The sequence below is a fragment of the Sarcophilus harrisii genome, chromosome 1 (genome assembly GCF_902635505.1).
Source record: "Sarcophilus harrisii chromosome 1, mSarHar1.11, whole genome shotgun sequence".
NCBI lineage: Eukaryota > Metazoa > Chordata > Mammalia > Dasyuromorphia > Dasyuridae > Sarcophilus > Sarcophilus harrisii.
This window is the reverse complement of record NC_045426.1, coordinates 659285968-659312947: the sequence shown is the minus strand read 5'-3', so window position 1 is coordinate 659312947 and position 26980 is coordinate 659285968. Positions and strand designations below refer to the sequence as shown.

The following is a 26980-nucleotide window of genomic DNA, read 5'->3' as shown; positions in this document are numbered from 1 at the left end:
ACCACTAAGAGTGGGATATACTCCCATCTACCAGGGGTTTTGTTTCTTCCCAGACCTTTGGCTGGTCTGAGCCATAACATCCACCTCGTGATTTATAATGCTCAGCTGGGGTGTACTGAAGCCAGGTCCTACTGAGGAATGATTGTTAAATTTCCATTTTGAACATTATAGTTCTGTTGATTGTCTAGACTTAAGAAAGTTATGGAGAAAATGTTAATCATGCAGATTAAGCTTTAAATCATTAGTACTGTTTGCTCAGTATTTACCAGCAGATTCCCAGTAATGTTTATCCTGTATTATAGAAGGAGATTATTACTTTGTGTCACCTTGAACAAAAACAGGATCAGTTTTTCCAAAGTATAAACTATCCCCCGGCCCTCAATTTCCTTATCCCCAAATCTGATCCCTCAGCCTCTCAAACCCACTTAATTTTGATATCGAAATTCCTAGCATCTTTCCTTCTCCCTTTCTCCTTGAATTCTCTTTGGAGCCCATTGTGGGCAGGAAATCCAAAGCTTAAGATGGAAGGAAGCTGGAGAAAAGGGGGCAGGGAGATACCTCTTAAATTCAGTAAATAACCTTTTGCTACCTAGAGAGTTCTAATATACTGACACTCATTTCATTTCCCAAGAAACTCCATTAACTCTTGCCTACATGATAGTGTATCAAACAGATTCGACAGGCCAAAAATGTGATATGGTAGTCAAAAAAGCTAAGGTAGTCTTGGATTTCATGAAAATAGACATAGGGTATAAGGATAGAAAAGTGATAATAGATATAATAAATATAGTCAGCCTGAGTCAGTACATAAGTTAAGTATTATATTCCATGCTAGTATCCACAGTTTAGGAAAGATGTGATAAAGACAGGAGATCCCATAAAAGAACAATCAGGTTGGAGAAGGACCTTGAACTTGTGTCATATGAGGACTGACTGAAAGACCTTCAGATGAATAGCCCTAAGAAAAAAAAAATTAGGATGCATAGTCACTGTCTTCTAGTAAGTAAGGATCTATCATGTAAAAAAAGTATTAAATTTCTCCTCCTCTTTCTCCTTCTTTTTCTTTCTTTCTTCTTTTCCTCTTCTTCTCCTGCCCTCATATAATAAAGGCCAACCCAACCCACAGAAATTTGAGCATCCTTGGCAGTCTCTCTGAAAGGGCTTTTTTAAACATAAGGATATACCTCGTTATTCAGAGCACTCTCTATGCACATTTATCCCTCCCTTGACTTTTCTCTTCTTTCCCTATTTAGACCTTGAGAATAGACATAAAACCTTCCAAAGCCTAGATGAGACTAGGCCATCACACAATCCCCATGTTTTCAAAAGACCTTTCCTGGCTTCATTCTTTAATCATTCAATAATGTTCTGTTCTATATTCTATCATCTATATCTTCTTCTGCTGCTTCTTCCCCTCCTTATAATTCTTCCCACTTGGCTTCCTTCATGCCTCACTTTATGTCAGTTATATTCAAGGATGTTCTATGTCAGAAATGTTTTATAACTGGTTTTCTGGTGGGGGAACAAAAGACAAACTTTTAAGTTTAATTTGCATCATTAACATTTTCCTATCACTTTCTGAAGTCTAGACAACAAACAAAACAATAAAAAAGTCTTGATTTGTTTAGTTTGACAAGTTCCAAGATGTTAATGTTCACACTGAAAATTTAAGAATTGGTTCAAGAGCTATTTCACCTGACTTTAATATAGCTGATCTCCCCTCCTGTTTCTCCCCAACTAAGTCTTCATTTTTTGTCTCTCTCTGCAGGATGTTGCCAAGTTCTGAGTGGCTGTCTCAGCAGCTGGGCCTGGAAGGGTTAAGGCCTGGAATTTCTTCAGGCCTGCTCCTGTTCTTCTTGGCACTTAGCACATGGATCCTGGCTCAGGTCTTGTCTTCTGCCTACAGATACTACAACATCTGCCAATATTTTAGATGCTTTCCCCAGCCACCCCTTCAGAACTGGTTCGTTGGTCACCTGGGGATGGTAAGTGGAGACACCTGGATGAAGAGTTGGTGAGCTCAATGAGTAAATGAATTAGGGAATTGACTAGACTAAATATTTGAGGGTACTGGGCAGAGGAGATGAGGTGTCTGGGCAGTTGAGAAATTGGAATGGGAAATGAAAAAGACCAGAAACTAAGCAGACCTTCACAGGAAAAAAGCAATCTGGGCATCCAGTGCTCCAGAAGTCCTGGATGATACAAATAGAGAAAGAATCCCTTCAGTTATTCATACTCAGAAATTAGAGAGATACAAAGAAGTTGGCTGATTTCTCAGCAAGATATGAGGACACAAGGAAGGTAAGAGTTCAGTTCAAATAGGTGCCCAAAATTGAACACAATGCTCTAGGCTTCCAATATCCTCCCCCAGGAATAGAGGACAACAGGGCTCTTATTTTCCTTGCTATGGATAACATGCATCTATTTATGTCCTCTTAGAGCACATGTCTTTTTCAGCCACTATGATACAATATGAGTCCTGGTGAGCATGGATACAAAAATTCTCAGATTTTTCTAAGATTAACAAGTTTTAAATGCATCTAACTATACTATAATCTGCTCTACGTCGTTCAGAAAAGAGGTATCAAATATGCAGTTAACATTACTGGATACAAATGTCATCAGATTAAAATACAATTGGGAAATATTTAATGAAATTGATAGAAATATAATAGAACATGAATAATGTTAATAAGTGGTTTTCTCTAAGTTAACATGCTACCTTAGGGAACCTTATTGTATGTAACCTAGGCCAGAGAATTTAGAGTTGGAAAGAACTCTAAAAATCATTCATCCAAAAAAAAGAGAAGAAAAAGAAATTGAAGGAATTATAATAGGTAATGAAGAAATAAGAATACTACTCTTTGCAGAAGTTATGATGATATTAAAAACTACTTGAAATAATTAACAACTTTAGCAAAATTGTAGGATATAAGATAAATCTACATAAATTATCAATGTTTTTTATATGATCAACTAAGTTCAACAGCAAGAAATAAAAATAGAAACTCCATTTAAAAGAATAGTAAACAAGGATATACTGTGACATATTTAACATGTATAGGATTGCTTGCCATCTGGGGGAGGCGGTGGAGGGAGGGAGAGGAAAAATTGGAACATAAGTGAGTGCAAGGGATAATGTTGTAAAAAATTATCCAAACATGGGTTCTGTCAATAAAAAGTTATAATTATGAAAAAAAATAATAATAGTAAACAATATAAAATACTTGGGAGTCTTCTTGCCAAGAGAAACCCAGAATTTATATGAATACAATTATAAAACACTTTTCATACAAATAAAGTCAAATCTAAACAATTGGGAAAATACCATATATAAATCTAGCCAATGTAATAATTACAATTCTGCCTATACCATATACCATGATAAGGTAAAAATGGGTGCATGATTTAGATATGAAGGGTGACACCATAAGCAAAATAGAGGAGCAAGGAATACCTGTCAGATTTGTACAGAAGAGAAGAATTCATGACAAAACAAGAAATAAAGAGTATTATAAAATATAAAACAGATTTTTATTATATCAAATTAAAAAGCTTTTGTACAAACAAAATCAATGCAATCAATATTAGAAGGAAAACAGGAAAATGGGGGGGGGGATTTATAATCAGTGTTTCTGATAAAGGCCTCATTTCTCAAATATATAGAGAATTGAGTTAAATAGTCAAATGATATGAACAAGAAATTTTCAGGTGAAGAAATCAAATCTATAAGCATATGAAGATGTGCTCTAAATCACTTTTGATTAGAGAAATGCAAATTAAAACAACTCCCAGGTACCACCTTATACCTATTAGTTTGGCTAATCTGACAAAAAAAAAATTAATAATATTGGAGATGATGTGGGAAAATTGGAGCACTAATTCACTGTTGCTAGATTCGTGAACTGATCCAACCATTCTGGAGAGTAATTTGGAGATATGGTATAAAATGGCTATAAAACTGTACATATTTTTCAATCCAATAATATCACTATTAGGTCTGTATTACAAAGAAATCATAAAAAGATGGAAAGGACCAACATGTGCAAAAACATTTATAGCAAATTTTTTTTTGGTAGCAAAATATAAAAAACTAAAGGAAGACCCAGCAATTGGGGAATGGCTAAACAAGTTGTGGTATATGAATGAAATAGTATATTATTATGCAATTAGAAATCATGAAAAGGTAGATTTTAGAAAAATCTGGAAAGACTTCTATGAAGTGATGCAAAGTGAAATGAGCAAATCCAGGAGAACAACGTATGCAGTAACAACAATGTGTGATGCTTGTGTGATGAATGAGTCCTTCTCAGGAACACAATGATCCAAAACAAGCACAAAGGAAAATATTGTCCATATCCAGATAAAAAACTGATTGACTCAATGCTATTGAAGCACTTTTTTTTCATTTATTTTATTCTTTTGTGTGTGCATGTGTGTCTTTGTTTTTTTTTTCCTTTTAGTCAGTTTCTTCTTTTACAACTGTGAATAGTATGAAAATATTTTATATGATAGCACATGTATAACATATTAAATTGGCTGCCTCTTTTGGAAGGAGAAAAAATTGGAATTCAAAATCTTGTGAAAATGAATGCTTAAAATTGTCTTTACATGTAATTGGGAGGAAATGCTAATTTAAAAAATCACCTATCTAAACTTATCATCATTATGTATATGAGGAAACAAAGTCCTAGAGAAATCAAATGACTTGCTCATGGTCGTGGAAGAAGCAAAACCATTTGCTCTGACTCCAAATATAGTGTTTTTCCACTAGAGCATATTGTCCCCAAGAATATCACAAGAGTCTTTAACTAATTCCTCATTGAAATACAGATATATCATAAATCACAGCAATATCTCATAAAGATTATACACTATTACCAAGTGGTATTTATATCAGGAATGTGGGGCTAGTTCAATATTAGGAAAACTATCAGTATAATTGACTATATTAATAACAAAACTAATATGAACCCATGTGACTATATCAATAACTGCATTAAAAGATTCTGAGATATAATATGCATTTCTATTAAAAAACACTAAAAAGCATAGAAGTCAGTGAAATCCTTCTTAAGCTAATAATTTTAAGTAATATTTATCTAAAATCATGAGCAGACATTATCTGTAATAGGAATAAACTTGAAATCTTCCAAATTAGATCAGGAGTGAAGCAAATATGTTCATTATTAACATTATTATGCTATATTGTACTAAAAGTGCTAGCCATAGCAATAAGACATGAAAAGAAATTGAAAGAATAAAAATAGGCAATGAGGAAATAAAACTGTCACTCTTTGCAGATGATATGATATATTTACAGCATTCTTGAGAATCAACTAAAAACTTTGTTGAAACAATTAATTTCACCAAATTGCAGGATATAAAATATATCCAAGTAAATCTTAAAATATTTCATATTCTACCAACAAAACCCTGCAGCATGAACTAAAAAGAAACATTCCATTTTAAATGAATGCATACAATATAAAATATGTGAGTCTATCTGCCAGAACAAGCTGAGAGATTATATGAACACAATCACAAAATGCTTTTCATACAGACACACACACACACACACACACACACACACACATCCCTAAACAATTAGAGAACTATTAATTGCTTATGGGTAGGCTAAAGCAGGGGACAGATAGTTGGTATAGTGTATACAGCACCAGACCTGGATCAAAAAGATTTTAATTCAAATTTAGCTTCTGACATTTATTAGTTGTATGATTTCAACAAGTCAGTTAACTCCTATTTATTTCAGTTTCTCTTCTGACTAGGAAATGACACACTAGAGAAGGAAATTGAAAACAACTCTACTATCTTTGCCAATAAAACCCCATGAACAAAGTCCATGGGTTGATGTAGAATTGAACATGACTGAGTAACTGAACAACAAGCCAAGCCAATATAATAAAAATTACAATTCTAATTGAATTAATTTGCTTATTCAGTGTCATATCAAACTATGAAAGAATTATTTTATAGCACTAAAAAAATAGTAACAAAATTCATTTGGAAGAACACAAGATCAAGAATTTCAAGGGAATCAGTGAAAAAAAAATTGTTTAAAAGGGAAACTGAGATTTCCAACTATGTTACAAAACAGTAATCATCAAAACAATCTGATACTCACTAAGAATTCGAGTAGTACTGGGCTCCCAAAGAGATTATAAAGAAGGGAAAGAGACCTGTATGTGCACGAATGTTTGTGGCAGCCCTCTTTGTAGTGGCTAGAAACTGGAAACTGAGTGGATGCCCATCAGTTGGAGAATGGCTGAATAAATTGTGGTATATGAATATTATGGAATATTGTTGTTCTGTAAGAAATGACCAACAGGATGATTTCAGAAAGGCCTGGAGAGACTTACACGAACTGATGCTGAGTGAAACGAGCAGGACCAGGAGATCATTATATACTTCAACAACAATACTATATGATGACCAGTTCTGATGAACTTGGCCATCCTCAGCAATGAGATCAACCAAATCATTTCCAATGGAGCAGTAATGAACTGAACCAGCTACACCCAGAGAAAGAACTCTGGGAGATGACTAAAAACCATTACATTGAATTTCCAATCCCTATATTTATGCGCTACACCCAGAGAAAGAACTCTGGGAGGCTAATTGTACAATATTTCAGAGTCTGATTCTTTTTGTACAGCAAAATAATGGTTTAGTCATGTATACTTATTGTGTATCTAATTTATATTTTAATATATTTAACATCTACTGGTCATCCTGTGTTGGAATCTTTACAAAGTGTTAAGCCATTGGAGTTGATTTAATCTTAGAAAGAGATATTTTGGACCAGAACTTGAACCAGGTACTAAGTACAACTGATGGAAACAATGCTTGTGTTCACACCTTTAGAGAGCTCATAAATATCTAAGAACTCAATGGAGTTCACATGTTTGGGAGATTTCAGAGAGCATGCTGGGAGATATCCCACAATCCCACTCTCAGAGAAGTAGCATAAATACAGTTCCAGTGAGCAACGCAAGAGAGTTCTGGGAAACTTCGACTGGGGTTGGAGACAGAGCACTCTGGGAGATACAGAAGTATACTTTCCTCAGTTGGAGATTGAGAAGCCACAAGTCGGAGCTGGTTGGAGGCTGAAGAAAGCAGAGGCAGAAGCCAAGGACAAAGCTGCAAGATCTCTTGGAGCCAGGCAGAGAGATAGGCTTCAACTAACCGGGCTAATTTGGAAGGAGAAATAAACGTTTGCATTTTTACCAGCTGGCTGTGATTTTGGAGTAATTATTTATTTCAATAAGGCTGCCTCCAGGAAAACCTTCACAATCCTGTAAATAAAAGGCTATTAAATTAAAAAAAAAAAAAGAAAGAAAGAAAGAAAGAAAAGTATGGTTCAATTTGCAATCAGAGTTCATCAGTTCTTTCTCAGGAGATGGATAGCGTTTTCATCATGTGTCCTTTGCAATTATCTTGGATCATTATCTTGATTAGAATAACTACATCTTTCACAGATGATCATCCTCACAACATTGCTATTATTTCTGCTCATTTCATTTTATATGAATTCATATAAATCTTCTTAGGTTTTTCTGAAACCATCCTGCTTGTCATTTCATAAAGCACAATAGTGTTCTATCAAAATCATTTACCACAACTAGTTCAGCTATTGCCCATTTGATGGGACATCCCCTAAATTTTCAATTCTTTGCCATCATAAAATGAGATATTCTAAATGTCTGATACAAATAAGTCCTTTCCCCCTTTCTTTGATTTCTCTGGCACTTAGTGATAGTTTTTCTAAGCAAAAAAGTTATGTTCAATTTTATAGCTCTTTCCGCATAATTCAAAATTATTCTTCAAAATCATTGGACTAGTTCACAATTCCACAAACAGTGCATTAGGGTTCCAATTTTTCCATATCCCTTCTAGAATTTATCATTTTCCTTTTCTGGCTTGTTAGCAATGTGATAGATAGTATTGAAAACTTATTTTAATGAGCATTTCTCTAATCAATAGTGACTTAGGAAATTTTTCATGTTATTATTGAGAGATTTGATTTCTTCTGAAAACTGCATGTTAATATTTTTTGACTCTGTAAATTGAGGAATTGTTTTTTTATATACATTTAGCTGTTTCCTATAAATCTGTAAAATTAGAACTTTAGTAGAGAATCTCTCTGTAAAATTGTTTTTCTAGTTTCCTATTTTACTTTCAATTTTAGCTGCATTAGTTTTGTTTGTGCAAAATTTTTCTAATTTCTTATAATCAAAATGACCATTTTTACTTTCCATAATCCTCTTTATCTCTTTTTTGGGTAAAAATTTTCTCTTACCCATAGATCTGACATGTGTATTTTTCTATGCTCCCCTAATTTACTTATGATAGCATCCTTTAGGTCTAATCATTTATCCATTTTGACATTTTCTTCTTATTCAATGTTGAGATGTTGGTCTATGCCCAGTTTTTATCAAACTGCTTTCCAGTTTTCCCAGCAATTAAAAAAAAATTTTTTAAACCAAATGTTAAGTTCCTACCTCCAAAGCTTAGATGTTTGGGTTTATCAAAGACAAGATTACTCTGGTCATTTACTATTTTGTAATGTGTACTTAATCTATTCTGTTGATGCACTACTCTAATTCTTTTTTTTTTTTTTTTTTTTTGGAGTTGCTGTGATGTGACATTCTGGAAGTGTCCATCATTCATACTTGTTTTTTTTTTTTAATAGCCTTTTATTTACAGGTTATATGTATGGGTAACTTTACAGCATTAACAATTGCCAAACCTCTTGTTCCAATTTTTCACCTCTTACCTCCCACCCCCTCCCCCAGATGGCAGGATGACCAGTAGATGGTAAATATATTAAAATATAAATTAGATACACAATAAGTATACATGACCAAACCGTTATTTTGCTGTACAAAAAGAATCAGACTCTGAAATATTGTACAATTAGCCTGTGAAGGAAATCAAAAATGCAGGTGGGCATAAATACAGGGATTGGGAATTCAATGTAATGGTTTTTAGTCATCTCCCAGAGTTCTTTCTCTGGGCGTTGCTAGTTCAGTTCATTACTGCTCCATTGGAAATGTGAACCATACTTTTCTTAAACTTTCTTTATTTTTACTGCTTCATTTTGTTTGTGTGGTTTTTCTGCAACATGGATAATATGAAAATGAGCTTTGCATGACTTCACATGTATAATTAATATCAAATTGCTTGCCTTCCCCTTTGTCATTCTAATAGGTCCTATTAAGTACCTAAGGTACTTATGGTTTCAGATCTAAATTTAAGATCCTATGTGTTGGTGTTTTTCTCTTCTTTAATAATAGTTCTCTCTGGGAGAAAGCAGGTTTCTCGGGGAGGTTTTCTGGAGGCAGCCTTAGTTTCAGTTACAAGTAAATAATTACTCCAAAATCGCAGCCAGCTGATAAAAGTTCAGATCTTTTATTGTATCCTTCAATATAGCCTGGTTAGCTCAGGCCTATCTCTCCACTTGGTTCTAAGAGCTCTGTCTGAATGTCTCCAAATCCAAAGTCCTTCCGACTCCAGCCAGCACCAAGGTAGAAGATATGAGATATCTCTCTTGCCTCGAAGATAGGGCTTGTGGGCTTCCACGCAGAGTGCTCCTCTCCGACCCCTGGGAATGTTCCCAAATTAACTCTCTCAAGTGGTTTACTGGAGCTGTATTTCTGCTACTTCTCAGAGAGTGGGATTGTGGGATATCGCCCAGCATGCTCTCTGGCCCTAAGAGCTTCAATGGGAGGTGTGAATTCAAATATCTCTTTCTAATCCCTGAAATCTCCCAAACATGTAAACTCCAATGAGTACTTAAATATTTCTTGCTTCTATGAGCTCTCTAAAGGTGTGAACATAAGCATTGTTTCCATCAGTTGTACTTAGTACCTTGTTTCAAGTTCTGGCCCAAAATATCTCCTTCTAAGATCAAATCAATCATATTGAACCATGCTAAATTAGATAATTATTGTTTCTATCAACTCTAATGGTTTAACAGTTTATAAAGATTCCAACACCTATGATCTCTTCTCTTTTTTTTTTTTCTCTTCTTCACCATCACACCTACCTATGAACCTTAGCGCCAGTCCACTGAGCTGTCTTTGTTTCAGCATCTACAGCATCTTCCATTTTGTAGGAGCCTTCTACTGGCCACTAGGTTCTTTGTCTTACCTTTTAGCTGGTGCTTCTGGATCTCCCTTTCATCAGTGAAGAAAGAACTATCATAAACTTTCCTTTAACTTTTTTTCTTTTTATAGACAAAAGTATACTAGTAAGAAATAAAAAGGACTAAGATCTTCCAGAAAATTGTCAAGAATTGAAAATGTTTCAGTGAGCCACAAAAGAATGCAGCTGGGTGATATGGTGGGTTGAATGTTAATCCTGGAATCAGGAACATCAGAGTTCAAATTTAACCACAAACACTTATTAGTTGGATGACTCTTAACCTCAGTTAACCTCAGTCTGACTTAATTTTCTCATTTGCAATATGTAGATAATAAAGTTCCTATGTCCCAGGACTTTTAAAAAGAATGAAATTAAATATTTGCAGATCTTAAAGTTCTATATAAATACTAGCTAGCAGCAGCAGCCCTTTCAAAATGATATAGTTCATTGAAGCTAATCAATATGACAGTCTTTATTGTCACTTTGTTTATATTTGCATATATTATTATCTTTCTTTGCTATGAATCACTTTGGGAGCATTCAGTAAAGGCTCTGAAATCTTTCTTTTTATCATTTATTTTAGTGAATATTCCATTATATTCCTCAACAATAATTTATTCAATTGATTTTCACTCAATCACAATCCATTTTTTTCTAGATTTTGCTGTCAAAAGAGTTGTGTGACTAATAGTGTGTAATGTAAAAAGATATTTCTTTAAACCATTGACTTCTTTGGGGTCCTTGTCCAGTAGGGGATCATTGGGTCCAATGGGTATGAACAATTTGGTGAATTTTCTTGTCCCATTCAAGATCGCTCCCCAGAATGGTGAGGCTAATTCAAAATTCCACCAATTACATTTTATTAATGTGCTTGCCTTTTCATGGTTTCTGTAACATTTATTGTTTCTATTTTTGTCTTTTCCAATTTGATGGATAAAACCCCAAAGTTGTTTTAACTCTTAATATTAGTAATTTAGAACATTTTTCACAGGTTTATTGATTATTTGCATTTCTTCTGTAAAGTAGATTCATCTAGCTATTTGAAAATGACTTGGTATTGAAAATTAAAATAATCTTATACAAAGGATAAAGACTGGACCTGTGGTTTTATTCATTAGGGAATTCCTAGGGAAGGAGTCTTTCTTTACCAGTAGAAAGTTATACCTCCTTTGTAACTGAGATTCTTAAGGAATTTCTTAAAGCAGAGCTTCTTAATCTTTTTCCTCTCATGAGCCCTTTTCACCCAAGAAATTTTTACACAACCCCAGATATGTATTTTATATGTCAAATAGGTATACAAATCAAACATTTACAGATAACAAATCATAATTTCTTGATCCCTACATTCATTTACATGACCTCATATGGAGTCATGACCCACAGTTTAAGAAGCTTTGTCCTACATTAATGTATTGATGGAGTTGTAAAATGATCCAACCATTCTGGAGAGCAATTTGGAGTGATGCTCAAAGGGTTATAAAACTGTGCATACTCTTTGTTCCAGCAGTGCTACTACTAGGTCTTTATCCCAAATAAATCATGAAAGGTGGGAAAGGACCCAAATGTACAAAAAAAGTTTGTAGGAGCTTTTTTTGTGGTGACAAAGGATTGGAAAATGAGTGTATGCCCATCAATTAGGGAATGGCTAAATAAGTTATAGTATATAAAAGCAATGAAATACTATCTTTCTATAAAAAATTATGAATAGGCTGGTTTTAGAAAGGCCTGGAAAGATTTATATGAACTGATGCTGGGAGAAACAAGCAGAACCAGGAAAACATTGTACAGAGTAACAGTAAGATTACGTGATGATCGATTATGATAGACTTGGTTCTTCTTGGAAGTAAAGCTATGCAAGGTAATCACAATAAACTTGGGAAAGAAAATGCTATCTACATCCAGAGAGAAAACTATGGAGACTGAATGTAAATCAACACATGCTATGTTCATTTTTTTCTGTTTCTTCTGGGATTTTTTTGTCTTGTGTTTTTTTTTTTCATATTGTTCTGATTTTTCTCTCCCAACATGATTCATAAGAAAATGTACAAAAAAAATGAAGGTACATGTATAACCAAAAAAAGTTGTTTCTTACATGTAACTAAGGAATTTTTTTTAAGAAAGCTTTTCCCTAGAGCACTGAAATAATAAGTAACCAGCCCAGGGTCACATAGTCAGTATTTATCTGAAGTAGGATTTGAACTTGGGTTCTCCTAATTTCAAAGTCAGCTCTTCTCAAATTTTATACATTTATGTCAATTTCCTATAAACCTTGGATAATAGACTATTCCCTAAAGATATTTGATTCAAAGAACTCTCTTTGTTTCAGTCTGGAAAAGGGAAAACTTAGTGGGAAATGATGACTATGTTCAAGCATTTGTAGAGCTGTCATGAGGAATATGGGTCCCATCTGCTACATTTAATCCCAGAGGACAGAGCTAAGATCAGAGTGGAAGCTGGAATGAGGTCAAAATACTCTTGGTTATCAGAAAAAGTTTACCAAAAATTGCAGTTGTCTAAAAGCGGATTGGGCTCTTTCAGAAGTTGATGGGTTCCCTCTGCACAGTAGGTCTTCAACAAGAGGCTATAGAATCACTTGGGTGTGTTATCAAAAAGAATTTTTATCTGGGTATGGGTAAAACCAAATGATTTCCCAGCCATCTCTACCCCAAGCAAATCTAAGAATCTTTAACTATTTAGTAATCTAGTGGTCTTTCTATGATGCCACAGTTCATTTCATAATGATTTCATTTTTTTTAAATGCCTCCAGAAAAAAGCACTTACCTCTGAACCACTTAGATTTCTCTTCCCCTTTCCCATGATGGAAGGAGGTGGTATTTATTTGTGGTTTGTTAAAAGCTATTTGGAAGTGATGACTCTGATCTTTGTTTTGTCTGTAGATAGACTTCACAGAGGAAAATTTGGTACGTTTTCTCAGTATTGTGGCCACTTTTAGGGAGACCTTTCTACTCTGGGTAGGACCTTTCCTCCCAGTAGTTACACTCTGCCATCCTGACTACATCCGGCCTCTTACTTCTGCATCAGGTATGAAAATTCTAAAGGTCAAAATTACTTGAGCAACATCTGTCACAATCTGCCCCTCAGGTATCCAGGATCCTCCAAAGGTCCTTCTCACATTATCCAGAACTTCTTAACCATCTTACCCTCTTCTGGTCTTCTATACTGTCATATTAACCCCTCACATGCTCCCTTTTTACCAAGATCCTGGGACCCTCTAGAATCAGAAGTTCTATTCTCAACACCCTGCCTTCCTTCTCTTTCTTTAAACTCAACAAACCAATTAAACAACTTTTTGCTAAGTACCTCATGTAGGCACCTTTATTTCTCTATAAACTCCTTTCTCTCTGACTGTTGATCTGTTTTTTTAACAGAATCCCTCTCATTTCCTCTCTATTATTCTGTGGCCTCCCTGTCTTCATCAATTATTGTAGGGTTTCTTTTTCCTTCTGCCTTACTTCTTCCTTTTCCCCTTTTCCATTTTCTGTTTCCATGTCATATTCACTACTAACACTGTATGACCACTAAGTCCCACTTTGGTTTGTGGAGGCTGAGAAAAGTGATGACTGAAGAAAAAGGAAAGAGCATTTTCTTCTGTTGGGGACAAGTTTGGAACTGTTTCCAATTTGTCTGTCTCCCCTGGTGTGAGAGAGAGATATTTAAAGCTACTTTCTGGCCAATAGCAGAGGAGAATGAACTATATGTATTTGGGGCAGCTAAGGATGAAGGAGAATATTAGAAGCTACAGTGGCCCTGAAGATCCTTTTTCATCAAAGCATTTTTCATGATGGAACAGGGAACTTAATGATTCATGGAAAGAGAGAGTTCCATGTTCTTAGGAATATTAGTAGAGGAGAAGAGGAGAGGTAATAGCAAAGTTCAGGACAGATGGAGGGAGAAATGGAATGATTATTTCTTTTGGGCAGAATTCACTGACTTATGGGCAGAAAGACCTGCAAACAAGACCAGGCACTGAGGACTTATCCTCAGGATTATGATGTTAGCACCAAAGATCTGAGAGATAGATGGTGTGGTCAGGAACTGTGTTGCAGAGAGCTGGGGCTCAATCTTGCTTAGTATCTCCCTGTGTAATACAGTGAAATAGCACTGGGTTTGAGGTCAAAGACCATGGATTGGGTTTTAGGATGGCCACTTATTGGCTTCATGGTACTGGACAAGTCATGCTGTCTTCTCTAGATTTGTTTTCCTTTCTTAAAGAAAGAAACTGGACTACAGAATCCATATTGTCTCCTAACTCTAACACTCAGTGATTTTCTGACATTTTTATTTGTGGGCACTAGAAGATATCAATCCACTTTAAATTATTTTAAGAGCTTATTATGTGCCAGGTACTGTGCCAAGTGCTAAAAATACAAAAAAAAAAAAAAAAGGCAAACATAGATACTGCCTTCAAAGTGCACATATCCTAAGGAGAAGGAGTCCACCTGGAAATAACTACATAGAGACAGTAAATGCAGATCTCATCAGTAAAGAATCCTGCAAGGGCTGCTGTAGATGGTAGGATCTTAACTGAAAATTGGAGGAATTCCAGGTATATAAGAGGTGAAGAATAAAAATAGCATATGATCTCAGTCCTCACAATAAACAAGTTAGATACTATTATTACTTCCATTTCATAGAAGAGGAAACTGAGACTTAGATGTTATAAAAGACTTAATTTGGATCACCAAGCTGTCTGAGTGTCTGAGATAAAATTTGAATTGAGGTCTCCTGACTCCAAGATCAGCATTCTGTCCACAGAGCATGAAGAAGGAGAGCATTTTAGGCTTCAATGACATGCAATAGAAAGGCATGGAGATGGGCAGGATAGTCCCTGAGAAGATAGCTCAGTAATTACCCTGCAAATTCAATTAAATTCAATATCCATTTTAAATACTCCTACTATGTGCAATTACTAGATATGGAATGCAAATGTTGTAAATTGTTTCTTGTGGTTTATTTGAAATTTGCTCCTATTTTAAAGGAGTTTTTATGCCTTTTTATTTTTACATCCCAATACCTGTGCCCTATCCTCTACCCTAAAATTTTTTATTCACTTTTCATATTCAGAGACTGTAAGGCACAACTCTTACCAAAAAAGCAGGAAGTATGGATGAAAAGACCATGATATCATTTTTGATAGGATTGTATCCATGCATTAGACATGCCATATTGACTCCAATGAGATTTATGAATGAGCCTCAGAGTTTCTGATTTGTACATTAATATGACACTAAAATACTCCTGTGTTTATTGGGGAATGGGGGAACCATGCTATACTTCTGGATGCTGCTAAAGTCTTTGCCTTGGCCAAAATGCTTGAGGAGCAGCAAGAAAGCTCAGTCTCACTAAATCATAAACCACATGAATAGGAATAAGAACACCATCTATGATACTGTAATTCTATGATCTATCTGAGACCATAGTTGAGTGCAGCAGTTGTAGACTGGAAACCTTGTTGAATGTGATATCTCCAGCATGCTTCTTTGGGTCATGTCTCTAGCTTTATGGTGCTATGTCCTGCCAACTAATCAGGGTCTGTTTTTAGAATCATATCTAGAGTTGTATAGGACCAGGCTGATGTGAGTCTGGAATGATAATCTGATTTTTATCTAGGTCTATGTATCTAGAACCACATCCTGGAAATATCTAGTGCCATGGTGCTAACCATGCACAATCTGAGACCATTGGTGGTATGGTGGATAAAGATTTGGAAATGGAATCAGGAAGATTTAGGTTCAGATATGACATCAATACATAACCAGCTATGTGATCATGAGGAATCACTTAATCTCTATTTGTCTCAGTTACCTAATTTATTAAATGAGGATAATCACTGCACATACCTTACAGGGTTCTTGTAAGAATCAAATGAATACTTTTTATAAAAGAACTTGGTAGGCACTTTATAAATGCTTTTCTTCTTTTCTTCCCTTTCCTTCCTTCCTTGTATGTGAGATATTTCTTGAACCATATAGGACCATATCTGCAGTATATTGGAAACCATTTCTGAAACCATCTAAAGGGTCAAGTCTGGAAAATGCTTAAGCTTTCTGAGCTAGACTGGTTCCATGTTTGGAATCATGCCTAGATTATGTCTGTAGTCATGTCCCAGAAGATGCATGGGCTCTGGCTGGGACAGTAGTTCTAGACAGTAGTCTAGAAGTTCTGTCTAGAGTGTTTGGAACTGTGCACAGAATAATGTCTAGGAGTGTCTCAGTTGAAATTAGAAGGAAGTGAATAAACTAGGTGAGCTCTCTGAAGGGTATCTGAATGATGTCCAAATTTGGTATTATCCATGTCCAAGAATATCTGAGCCATGTCTATGAAAGGGGGAGTTTAGAATTATATGTGGTTAGTGTCTGAACTATGGGGCTTTGGAGCAATGTCTAAGTTGACTGTAACCCTTTCTTACATTTGTGAAGGTTGAAATCTGAGGCACTATTTTCAACATGTTTAGAGCAATGTTTGGGTGATGTCTGAAGATTTTGCTTGGGTCCATGTCTGGATATGGACGCCTAAGGAATATAAATCCATGCCTGAGTTATTTCATGCTGGTTAGTGCCTGGGTCATAGTTAGAGGTTAGCTGGACCAAGGTGCTTAGGGTCTTTTCAAAAGTCTTCTCTGACTCAAATCCATCTAGTCTATCATATTTATTTGGTTGTTCTCCTACTTTCATTTTCCTGCTCCTTTTCTGCATATTCTTCCTGCTCCAGGCTGCCCCATTCCTGTATGATACTTTCTATCATCCTCTTGTTCTCTTTGAGCATGAATAATTTGATGAAATTCCAGCTCTTGACCTTTCAGCCTTCAGCTTGACTCCAGTCCAAGGCTCAGTATACCTCCCTTTGATTCTCTTTGGGTGACATCTTATGGCATATTCCTTATCCCACTTCTTCACTAAATAGGGATATATACATATATATTACACATTATATCTATCTCTATAGATATCTATATATGTACAAATACATATATAGTATACTCATAAAGCTAATTATGCATACATATATATTTACAGATAAACATATTCGTTATATGTGTATGTATACATTTACACACATATATATTCACTCCTTTTAAAAATTTATCTCTCAACAGCCCAGGTTGTACCCAAAGATCAGTTCATCTATGGATTCTTGGAGCCCTGGTTGGGTAAGTAATGAGTGTGGTCACACCAGAAAGTAGGGATAAGGCCTTGGGGAAAGGTACCCAAGTTCCCTTAGACTAGAGGGCTGGCAATCCTAGCAGTTAAGGGTTTGTAGGAGATGGAGATTTGGTGGGTTGGTAAGTGGAGAACTAAAGAACTTGAGACTCAAGACTAAGTAAATAGGGAAATAGGGGACAGGGGGTGCTATTGGGTCTGGGGCTCTCTGTGTGAGCCTAAACTGGGGCTCTGGGTGGGCAAGGAATTGAGGATCTAAACCTGGATTTCTTCCACCTCCTTCCCCCCACAGGAGATGGGCTGCTCCTGAGCGGAGGAGAAAAATGGAGCCGGCACCGACGTCTGTTGACCCCAGCCTTTCACTTTGACATCCTCAAGCCCTATATGAAGTTATTTAACCAGAGTGCAAACATCATGCATGTGAGCCTGGGGAGGTTACAAGTGGGCTGGGGGAGAAATATCAACCACATCTAGAGCCTCCGTTGAGTACCTTCTTTCCCAGACCAACTTGGGTTACAACAGGTGGGATAATGGACCCAGAAAATCTGTAACTAGGACAAGATGACAAGGGTTTTGCCCAAGGGCAACAAACTTAGAACATTCCAAATATAGAAACCGCAGTGAAACAACAGAATCCACTTAGTAAGAATAATCATTTCAAATTTTAAAACTACCAGCTGGTAACAGGGGTCAGCTATTTCCCTGCTTCAGGTTATCCAGTCCCCATCAAGCTGAACAATGACCTCACACTCAAGTCACATAGTCTCTCTTTCTTCTCCTGCTGAGGGGAGAGTCACTGCTATATGAGTCAGGTTTGGTTGATAACACTTATCCAGGCACTAAAATGGCTAGCAATGTATGGCCCTGAGACATCATACCATTCACATTCTCTTGCCATATGTAGCCTGGCTTGAGAAGAGAGGCAGAACTCATAAGCAGCAGCATCCTCTGGCACCTTTCACATGGTCGATAAGTTTTGAATACCCAAGACACCTTTGAGGACATACAGGAAGTCAGGAGCAGAGGAGGAGAAAGCTAATTTCTAGTTCTGGCTCTCTTTGTTCCCATGACCATTCTGAGGGTGGCCTAAAGCCTCACTGCATTCTCTATGACCAAGGTTTGCCTCTTGCCCTCTCTGTGTGTCTGGGATCATCAGTTCCGATCCTGGGAGAAGGCTGGTCCCATACTTTCTCTCTCTCTTGAGCAGAAAAAGTGGAGGCGTCTGTGTGCTGAGGGTAAAAATCACCTGGACATGTTTGAACACATCAGTCTCATGACCTTGGACAGCCTGCAGAAATGCATCTTCAGTCATGATAGCAACTGTCAAGAGTGAGTGCCTTTCTGGGTCTTGGCTGTGAGGGCTCAGGAACTGGAGACGATAGGGCTCCATGTGAACATGGAAAAGTAGAACTCCAGTCTGGGAATATGCAGTACCAAGGAGGAGATCTGCAACAGTCAAGAAGGAGGGACAGCTGGGCTTAATCCTATAACCAGAGTCCCACAGATGAGTAGCTACTCATGACTTTAATGTCTCAATTCCTGCCCCACTTCCTTAAGAGACACACTGCCTTGACACTTCCCCAGACCAATCTTTTTAAGGGAAGGCACTAGAGAACTTTTCAATATTGACTATTTGCAAGTCAGCATTTCCAAGACAGGTTGAGCATAAAACAGGTATTTAACTATGGCACTGCTGTGCATTATTGATTCAAGTCCTCAGTGACAAGTCTTAAGCTCATAATTAGGGGGTCATTTCTTTTTTGCTTCCTCTTCACCAGATTCTGGGTCTCCATTTTCATTTTATTTCAATATTAAACATCTTCTCCCTTCTACTTCTCTTCCTGGTTCTTTTGTTTGAGTTCTACTTCTCCTAATGGGGATATCTTCTCAATAGGCAGGTGACTAGATAACTTAAGAGAAGAGACATATATGTCAAAGAGGACTGTTGACTGGGGAAGGGCAATAGAAGGAAATATAGAAAGGAAGACAGCCCCATGTGATCTAATATGAGGAAACAGAATAATGTGTTAGCAGATAGGTAGGGAGGATACATTTATCAAAGGTTTATATAGTAACCACAGATTCCACCAAAGAGATTACCTGATAATAGTAAAACTCAACAAAATATGCAATATACAAATACACACACACACACACACAGAAACAATTAGGTGGCATATTAGATAGAGTGCTGAGAGCCTGGAATCAGGAAACCTCTTCTTCCTGAGTTCAAATCTAGCCTCAGACACTTATTTATTGGGTGACCCTGGACAAGTCAATTAACTTTTTTTGCCTCATTTTCCTCAGATGTAAAATGAGCTGGAGAAAGAAATGGCAAACCACTTCAGTATTTTTGTCAAGAAAACTTCAAATGGGGTTATGAAGAGTCAGACATGACTGAAATGACTGAATAACAATAATAACATATGTCTATGCAGGTATATATAACAAGATAAGATATTTTATAGTAACATTCCATATAGAATAAAAATGTACCCTCCTTTCTATTTGAATCATACCAGGACCATTTTCTGTGCTAAAAAGGAAAAAATACTGTCTTCTAAAATTTATTCTTACTTTCTTGCCATGTTGATATAATGATCAATAGTAATAGAGAGGTATACATTTGCAATAATGCATAAATCATTTTTTTCTAATTTAGGTTCATACTTTTAATTTCTACATCTAGGTCTCCATACCCAGGACTAATCCTGAATTAAGACCAACACTTTATCTTTGACTGGATTCCAACCACTTGGAATCCCCAAACTTGTTGATTCATTTCGATCATGTTCTGTTGCTTGGTGACTCTATATAGGGTTTCCCTGCCAATTAATTCCTTCTCCAGCTCATTTTACAGAGAAGGAACTAAAACAAACAGGATTAAGTGATTTGCCAAGATTCACTGGACTAGTAGCTAGAGATATAAAGATAATTGGAGAAAAACTTCTGCCTTCAGAGATTAAATTTTCAAGGTTGAGCTGGGACATTAAGAACAGTATATGTGAAGATAGGTCCATTCAAATAGTAAATAATTTTGAAGGGGAATAGAAGTACTAGCAACTCAAGAGAATGAGGAAAATCTCCCATAGGAGATGGCATTGGATTTAAATCTAGAATTCTAATCCTAGGATTCTAAGAAATAGAAGGAAGAGCCTTCTAGGCATAAAGGACAGCCTATGCAAAGACATGGAAATGGAAGATGGGATATCATAACATATGTGAGGAACATAACAAGTGACTGGATTAGAGGATTTTAGAAGAAAAATGTGTAATAGATATAGAAATATAGGTTGAAGTCAGATCCTGGAGGCATTTAAATGCCAAATAGAGGGGTTTGTATTTTATCCTAAAGATACCATATGTTATTCTGAACCTCCTTGAGCAGAGAAGTGACCTGATAAGACCTGAATTTTAAAAATATCAACTTAGCAGCTATGAATAATTTTTGGAGAGGGGGGAAAGTGGATATAGGGGAACCAATTAGAAAGTTATTTAAATGGTTCAGAGAAGAGATAATCAGGGTATAGACTAAAGTGACTGCGGTATAGGAGTGATGGAAACAGATATGAGAAATGTCAGGATACATAACTGACAATTGGCAACTAATTGGCTATGTGAGTTGAGTGACAGTGAGGAACTGAAGATGATACAACTGAAAAATGTGGGTACCTGGAATGATGGTGATGTTACCAGTAGGATCAAAAAAATTAGAAGAGTTTAAGATGGAGAATGAGAATGATTTTGAATACATTGAGTTTGAGATGCCTTTGAAACACCCATTTGGTTATAGAGTAATGAAATTTAGCAGAGATTGTATATGTCAAACCGATATAATTAAACCACTGACTCCCACAATCTGATGAAATCACTGAGATACAGGAAAAAGTCCTAGTAATCTCCTAGGAATGCATAAACAGATAATAGATAGAACAAGATAGTTAATCCAGAAAAGCAGCCTGAGAAAATCAAAGAGCTGAAGAGAAAAATAAAAAGAAAGTGGAGTCATGAAAAACTCAAGAGAACATAATATCCAAGAGAAAGAAATGTCCAATAGTATTTGTGAAATTTGTCAGAAAAGTAAAAGTATAAGGGAAGGTGGGAGAAATATAGAACAATAGCTTAATGCATTTGCCTGGGTCAGTTGCTGATTTTTTTTTTAAATGAGAGAATTTTTCACATTTGCTCATTTGCAGATGTTGGATAAGGCCAGATGGGAGAGAGACAGAGAAAAAGACAACTTACAGAAAAACAGACAGAGATGTAGACAAAGACAGAGATAGATTGAGACAGAGAGACAGAGACAAGAAAGAAAGAGATAGAGAAGAGTTACAGAGAGACAGAAAGAGAAAAAGAGACAAAGAAACAAAAAGGGGGAAAAGAGAGACAGAGAGGGAAAGAGACAGAGAGAGACAGATAGACAGACAGAGAGACAGAGAGAGAAGGAGGCAAGAAAGGAAGGAGGAAGGAAGGGAAGGAGGGAAGGAGAAAAGGAGGGAGAGAGGGAGAAAGAGAACCTGGATCTCTGAAGTTCAAGGCATTGAATCTTCAAGATCCTTAATAACATTGCAGAACAAAGTATTAGGAAATTCAGAGACCATAACCTGGTTGCCTATTCTATCCTAATCTAAGTATTGTTGTGCCATATTAGTTATTACTATTCCTGATGACTTCTAAGGTCCCTACTGTTTTTCCAACTACCATGGGAAGTTCTTGTGAGAACTCTGTGTTCTCACTTTCTCTAGATACAGAATCTTACAAGTTATAGAAATATAAAGACCATCTCTGATTGTGTGGAAGGCTATTAGCTTTTTAATTTGTGCTGATACTGGCTTGACTGACAACCCCACTTTTTAAGATCATTCATGGGATTCTGTCTGAATTTTTTTGGCAAATCTTGGGTGGGAGAAACCACTTCCTATATTTTTTCATTGAATTTCTTGATCATTATTCACTTGCGTATGAATTTCAAGTGTTTGATAGAGTAAGAAGGTGGGAGCTAAATGTCCTGTGCCTGTTTAAACTAGAAATCTTTACCTCTTTGTTAGGTATGCCTATACCAGAGGTCACAAGACTGGAAGAATCACAGCCTATTGTAAAAATAGTTTAGGCCAATAGTTGTATGTTTGGAGAGGGAAGTATGTAATTGCCTTGATCTACAGCTCTATCCAGACTATTTCTCTATACAGAGCAGTGTTAACTTTTGGTCTTCACTTTTTTATGAAAAAAAAAACTGTTGTTAATTGTAATATATTCAGAAAAGGGCAGCTAGGTTAATGAAGAAACTACAGATAATTCCATTAGAGCATCAACTGAAGAAGTAAATAAAGGAATAAATAGTTGTCTTCAAGTAATGAAAAGGCTGACAAGTGAAGAGGAATTAGACTTATTTTGAATAGGAGAGCATGACCAGAAGTAATGAATGGAAATTGCAAAAGGCAGATGTGAATTTTCTATTAAGAAAAAAAATTTCATAATAAACTGACAAAAATGGGAGGAGGATTCATAAATTCAGAAAATGATAAAGTTCCTCTCATTTGAGGTCCACAAGAAAAGGGGGATATTGTAGCATTGATTCCTATCCAACTAAGGGTTATTCTATTCTATTCTAAAAAAAGCCTCAAGGGTCCCTTCCAACTCTGAGATTTTGTTATTCTGCACACAGATTGAGGGGACTAAGAGTGGTTTGAGACTGGAGAAAGGTGGTGATAATGATTGGACAGGCCTGGTTGGGGTGGAATTCATTTGGAAGGACATTAAAGAGCTTGGTCTGAGCTATGTGGATTCTCTTCCTGCTTTGCCCAGAGTCTGACCCTGACCCTTCTACTTTGGACAGAAAACCAAGTCCCTACATCTCTACCATCCTCGAGCTGAGTGCCCTTTCAACAAAACGTCTCAATCATGTTTTTCTACACTGGGATAGACTGTATTTCCTTACCTCAGAAGGGAGACGCTATTCCCAGGCCTGCCGCCAAGTACATGACTTCACAGACACTGTTATCCAGGCCAGGAAAAAAGTCCTTGCTGAGCAAGGTACAGAAACCTTTCTCAAGAACAAGGGTAAAGGCAAGACCACAGACTTCATAGATGTGCTGCTGCTGGCCAAGGTGAGTATATGAGTAGCTGAGTGAGAGTATGAAATCTAGCAGACTTGGGGAAGGCAAAAGGAGGTGTTCAGGATCATTCAAAGGGCTTCTCTGGGGAGAGAACATCATGGCCCTGTAATATTAGACTTGGAGACCAGAATAGAGAGGTGGGTAACTTGGACCTTCAGTAAAACCACACATGACTTTTTCTATATCCTTAAAAGCTTTTTTTTTTCTCCTCAGAGGCCCTAACCTTTACAGAATCATATTAAAAAGTTTGTGTGAGGAAGGGAAAGGAGAAATTCTCTCTTTTTTTCCCCTCCTATTGGTATGGAATTGCTCTCCTGGTATTATCAAGAAGTTTACCATAATAGCTAAGAATAACAGCTAATGTTTATATACCATTTATAAGTGCTAAGTGCATTACAAGTCTTATGTCATTTGATCCTCACAACAATCCTTGGAAGTAGGTGCTATTATTATTCCAAATTTACCTGTGAGCAAACTGAAGCAAAAAGAGGTTAATTAATTTGCCCAGTCACAGAGCTATTAATGTCTAAAACTGGATTTAAATTCAGGTCTTTCTGACTCAAGGCCCAGGCTCTATCCATTGACACCTAGCTGCCCCTGACATATCCAGGGATATCTTTAGGACTGATTCTGGCTATATCAAGAACATCTTTGGAGTTCTAAAGATAAGGAAACTCTTCTTCAGAGATGAGATTCTAGTTGGTAAAGTCTCTTTTCAAACCCAGGATTCTTTGGTTCCAAGTGCTGCACAAACCTTCTGGAAGTCTAATTCAAAGTAGACCTGTATGGTTTCTGGAAATCTCCAAGGCATAAAAACCTCCAAGTTTTATAACAGCTGCACAAGTCCAGAAGAAAACTTTGGGTGTATCCAATGTACAGAGGTATTATACAGGTCCCAGGAGTCATATATAGTAAAATAGAAATCCCAAAACCCCAAAATGTGAATCTATTCCAGGATGAAGATGGGAAGTCTTTGTCAGACAAGGATATCCGGGCAGAAGCTGACACCTTCATGTTTGAAGGTAAGGGGGCAGGTGGGGATAGAAGGCCAAGAGTTCCTGTGATTGGAATGAATTCCTTGTTGGGTCCTGATTAGCCCTTCTTGACTCTTCTTTGGACTGGCCTAGCCATATGTGTATGTTTCCTCTCCTGCCTCAGTCTAGCAACGAATGTTTCTAATTTCCCCACCACCTCTTTGAGTTTGTTTTCCTCTCCCTCTGTGCTAGGGCACGATACAACTGCAAGTGGCATCTCCTGGGTACTCTACAATCTGGCCCACCATCAAGAACATCAGGACCATTGCCGCCAAGAGATAGAAGAACTCCTGAGAGGTCGTCAACCAGAGGAGATTGAATGGTCAATGCACACTGAGGCTGGGGTTGGAACCAAGGGGTCAGGGTTAGGGTTTCCTAATGGTGGATTTAGTCAGGGGTTAAACCTCTACCTTCCCCATCCACTGCCAAGGACATTCCCAAATGAACCAAACCCAAATTATGCAAAAACTAGCATTTATATAGCTTTTTAATGTTACCAAAAATTTTACAAATGTTTTCTCCCTTGATCCTCACAAAATTCTGGAAAGTAGATGCTATTATTAACTCTTATAATGCCTATTTTATAGATAAAGAAACTGAGGGAGACAGAGATTATGTTACATACCTAGCAAGAGACTGAGGAAGGATCCAAGTTCCCATCTTCTTAACTTTTTAACACTATCACCCAACAGCCTCCAGTCCCTATCCCAACTTGGTTAAAACTAATCGTTACAAGTTGATGACTTCCATTTACTGAAACAGCTTCCCAAATATTAAGAGAGAGAGATAGTTAAGTTCCCTAAACCATGGCTATTTTCAGTTTAACTTAACATAGCTACTGTCCAGGTTAAAACATAGGGAGATCTTCTGTGTTAAATCTCTCTTCCCACATCCTCTATTGTTCATCCATACTTTTATTAATATCCTTCAATTTTTATAACAAAAGTCCCAACTTTTAATAAGTCCCTTCAAGGTAATATCTTCCTTCCCATCCCCCTTGCTTTTTACCCAAGAATTGAAGGGGTATGTCCTCTCCTTCCATCTATGGGGGTGAACTGACAGTTCTTCTGTTCTCAGGGATGATCTATCCCAGATGCCCTTCCTGACCATGTGTATCAAGGAGAGCCTGAGGCTGTACCCACCAGTTCCTGCTGTGTTACGCCGATGCACCAAGGACATCAAACTACCTGATAGTCGAATTATTCCCAAAGGTGCCTTGACCCAATCCACATAGCAATAGGAGGCAGAGTCAAAGAATAGGAGTGGGAAAAAGTGGAGAAAAGGAAGACAAAAGATGGCATCTGGTGGGTTTTATCATAGGATGGTCACACTATATTAAAGAGGCTAGAGTGTATATATAGAATTTGGGGACTATATTATTCCTTCTCTCTTCTCCTTACCTATTAGGAAATGTATGCTTCATCAGCATCTTTGGAACTCACCACAACCCAACTGTGTGGCCCAACCCTGAGGTACAAACACCAATCCTTACACAATGACTAATCCAAGCTAGGGATTAGGAATACCGGTATGAGATGTAAATGAGCCCAGAAAGACCAAAAATTAAGAACACCCCAGGAAAATCTTTCATGGAAGATCTTCTCAGAAGATCTGAGAAGAACAGGAGTTATAGCTATTTATCCTGATGAAGATTCTGTCTAATCTAACTGTGGTCCCTTCTGAGAGAATGCCCTTGGATGGGTGTGATCTTGAGATAAACCCTACCAACCTCTACAACTATGTCTCTGTATCTCCAGGTTTATGATCCATACCGCTTTGATCCCCAAAATACCCAAAAGATGTCACCCCTGGCATTTATGCCCTTCTCAGCTGGACCCAGGTGAGACCAGAACATCTACCTGCCTATCTAAATCTTTGAGAGATATCTTCATCCTTCTAGATCAATATGGGCAGCTACACAGCTCCGAGACCCCGCCTCTTTGGGTTAGAGATCCCATCATCAGTAGGGTAAGGAAGGGGGTGAAACTTCTCAGAAGCAGATTTATTCCAAGGTTCCTTCACTTTGAGCAGGAACTGCATTGGCCAGAACTTCGCCATGTCTGAGATGAAGGTTGTGGTGGCCCTTACTTTGCTACGATTTCGAATCCTCCCTCATCAGAGTCTACCCCGAAGGAAAACAGAGCTCATCCTCAGAGCAGAGGATGGGCTGTGGCTGACGGTGGAGCCACTGCAGCATTCTTCCAGTTCTGAGACACGCCTCCAAGAAGACCTTCAGAACTGATGTATGGGCATTGTCTCTGATCATGGGTAGGCATGAAAACCTGATGGCTCCCTTCCTTTCCAATCATACCTCTCATTACTGTTATTCTTCTAAATAAAAAACACTTCTGCACTTCCTATATTGATATTCATTATGAGTCCCTATGCCAAGAAGGTCATGGTGGGAGCAGGAGATAGAAGTTAAGAATCTGTGTTTTCAAACCTAGTCTCTTGGAAGAGGCAAGAAGGAGCTAAAAGATCT

General features: G+C 37.1%; 1 protein-coding gene across 1 annotated transcript; it reads left to right on the top strand.

The window, feature by feature from the left end:
* Nucleotides 1-1732: 1732 nt before the first annotated feature.
* On the top strand, nt 1733-26980 carry LOC111719596 (cytochrome P450 4F2-like). The gene is made up of 12 exons (XM_031947942.1): nt 1733-1985; nt 13065-13209; nt 17285-17338; nt 17641-17768; nt 18556-18677; nt 23185-23455; nt 24420-24486; nt 24691-24820; nt 25576-25709; nt 25906-25970; nt 26256-26338; nt 26530-26980. Exons 1-12 carry the CDS (start codon nt 1770-1772, stop codon nt 26738-26740), a joined length of 1626 nt encoding a protein of 541 aa, XP_031803802.1. The 5' UTR covers nt 1733-1769; the 3' UTR covers nt 26741-26980.

Bases quoted from the DNA above. Each gene is read 5' to 3' on its own strand.
- LOC111719596 (XM_031947942.1), top strand. From the start codon at position 1,770: ATGTTGCCAAGTTCTGAGTGGCTGTCTCAGCAGCTGGGCCTGGAAGGG. The intron at 23,456-24,419 runs GTGAGTATATGA...AATCTATTCCAG, and splicing joins ATGTGCTGCTGCTGGCCAAG to GATGAAGATGGGAAGTCTTT. The intron at 25,971-26,255 runs GTACAAACACCA...CTGTATCTCCAG, and splicing joins CTGTGTGGCCCAACCCTGAG to GTTTATGATCCATACCGCTT.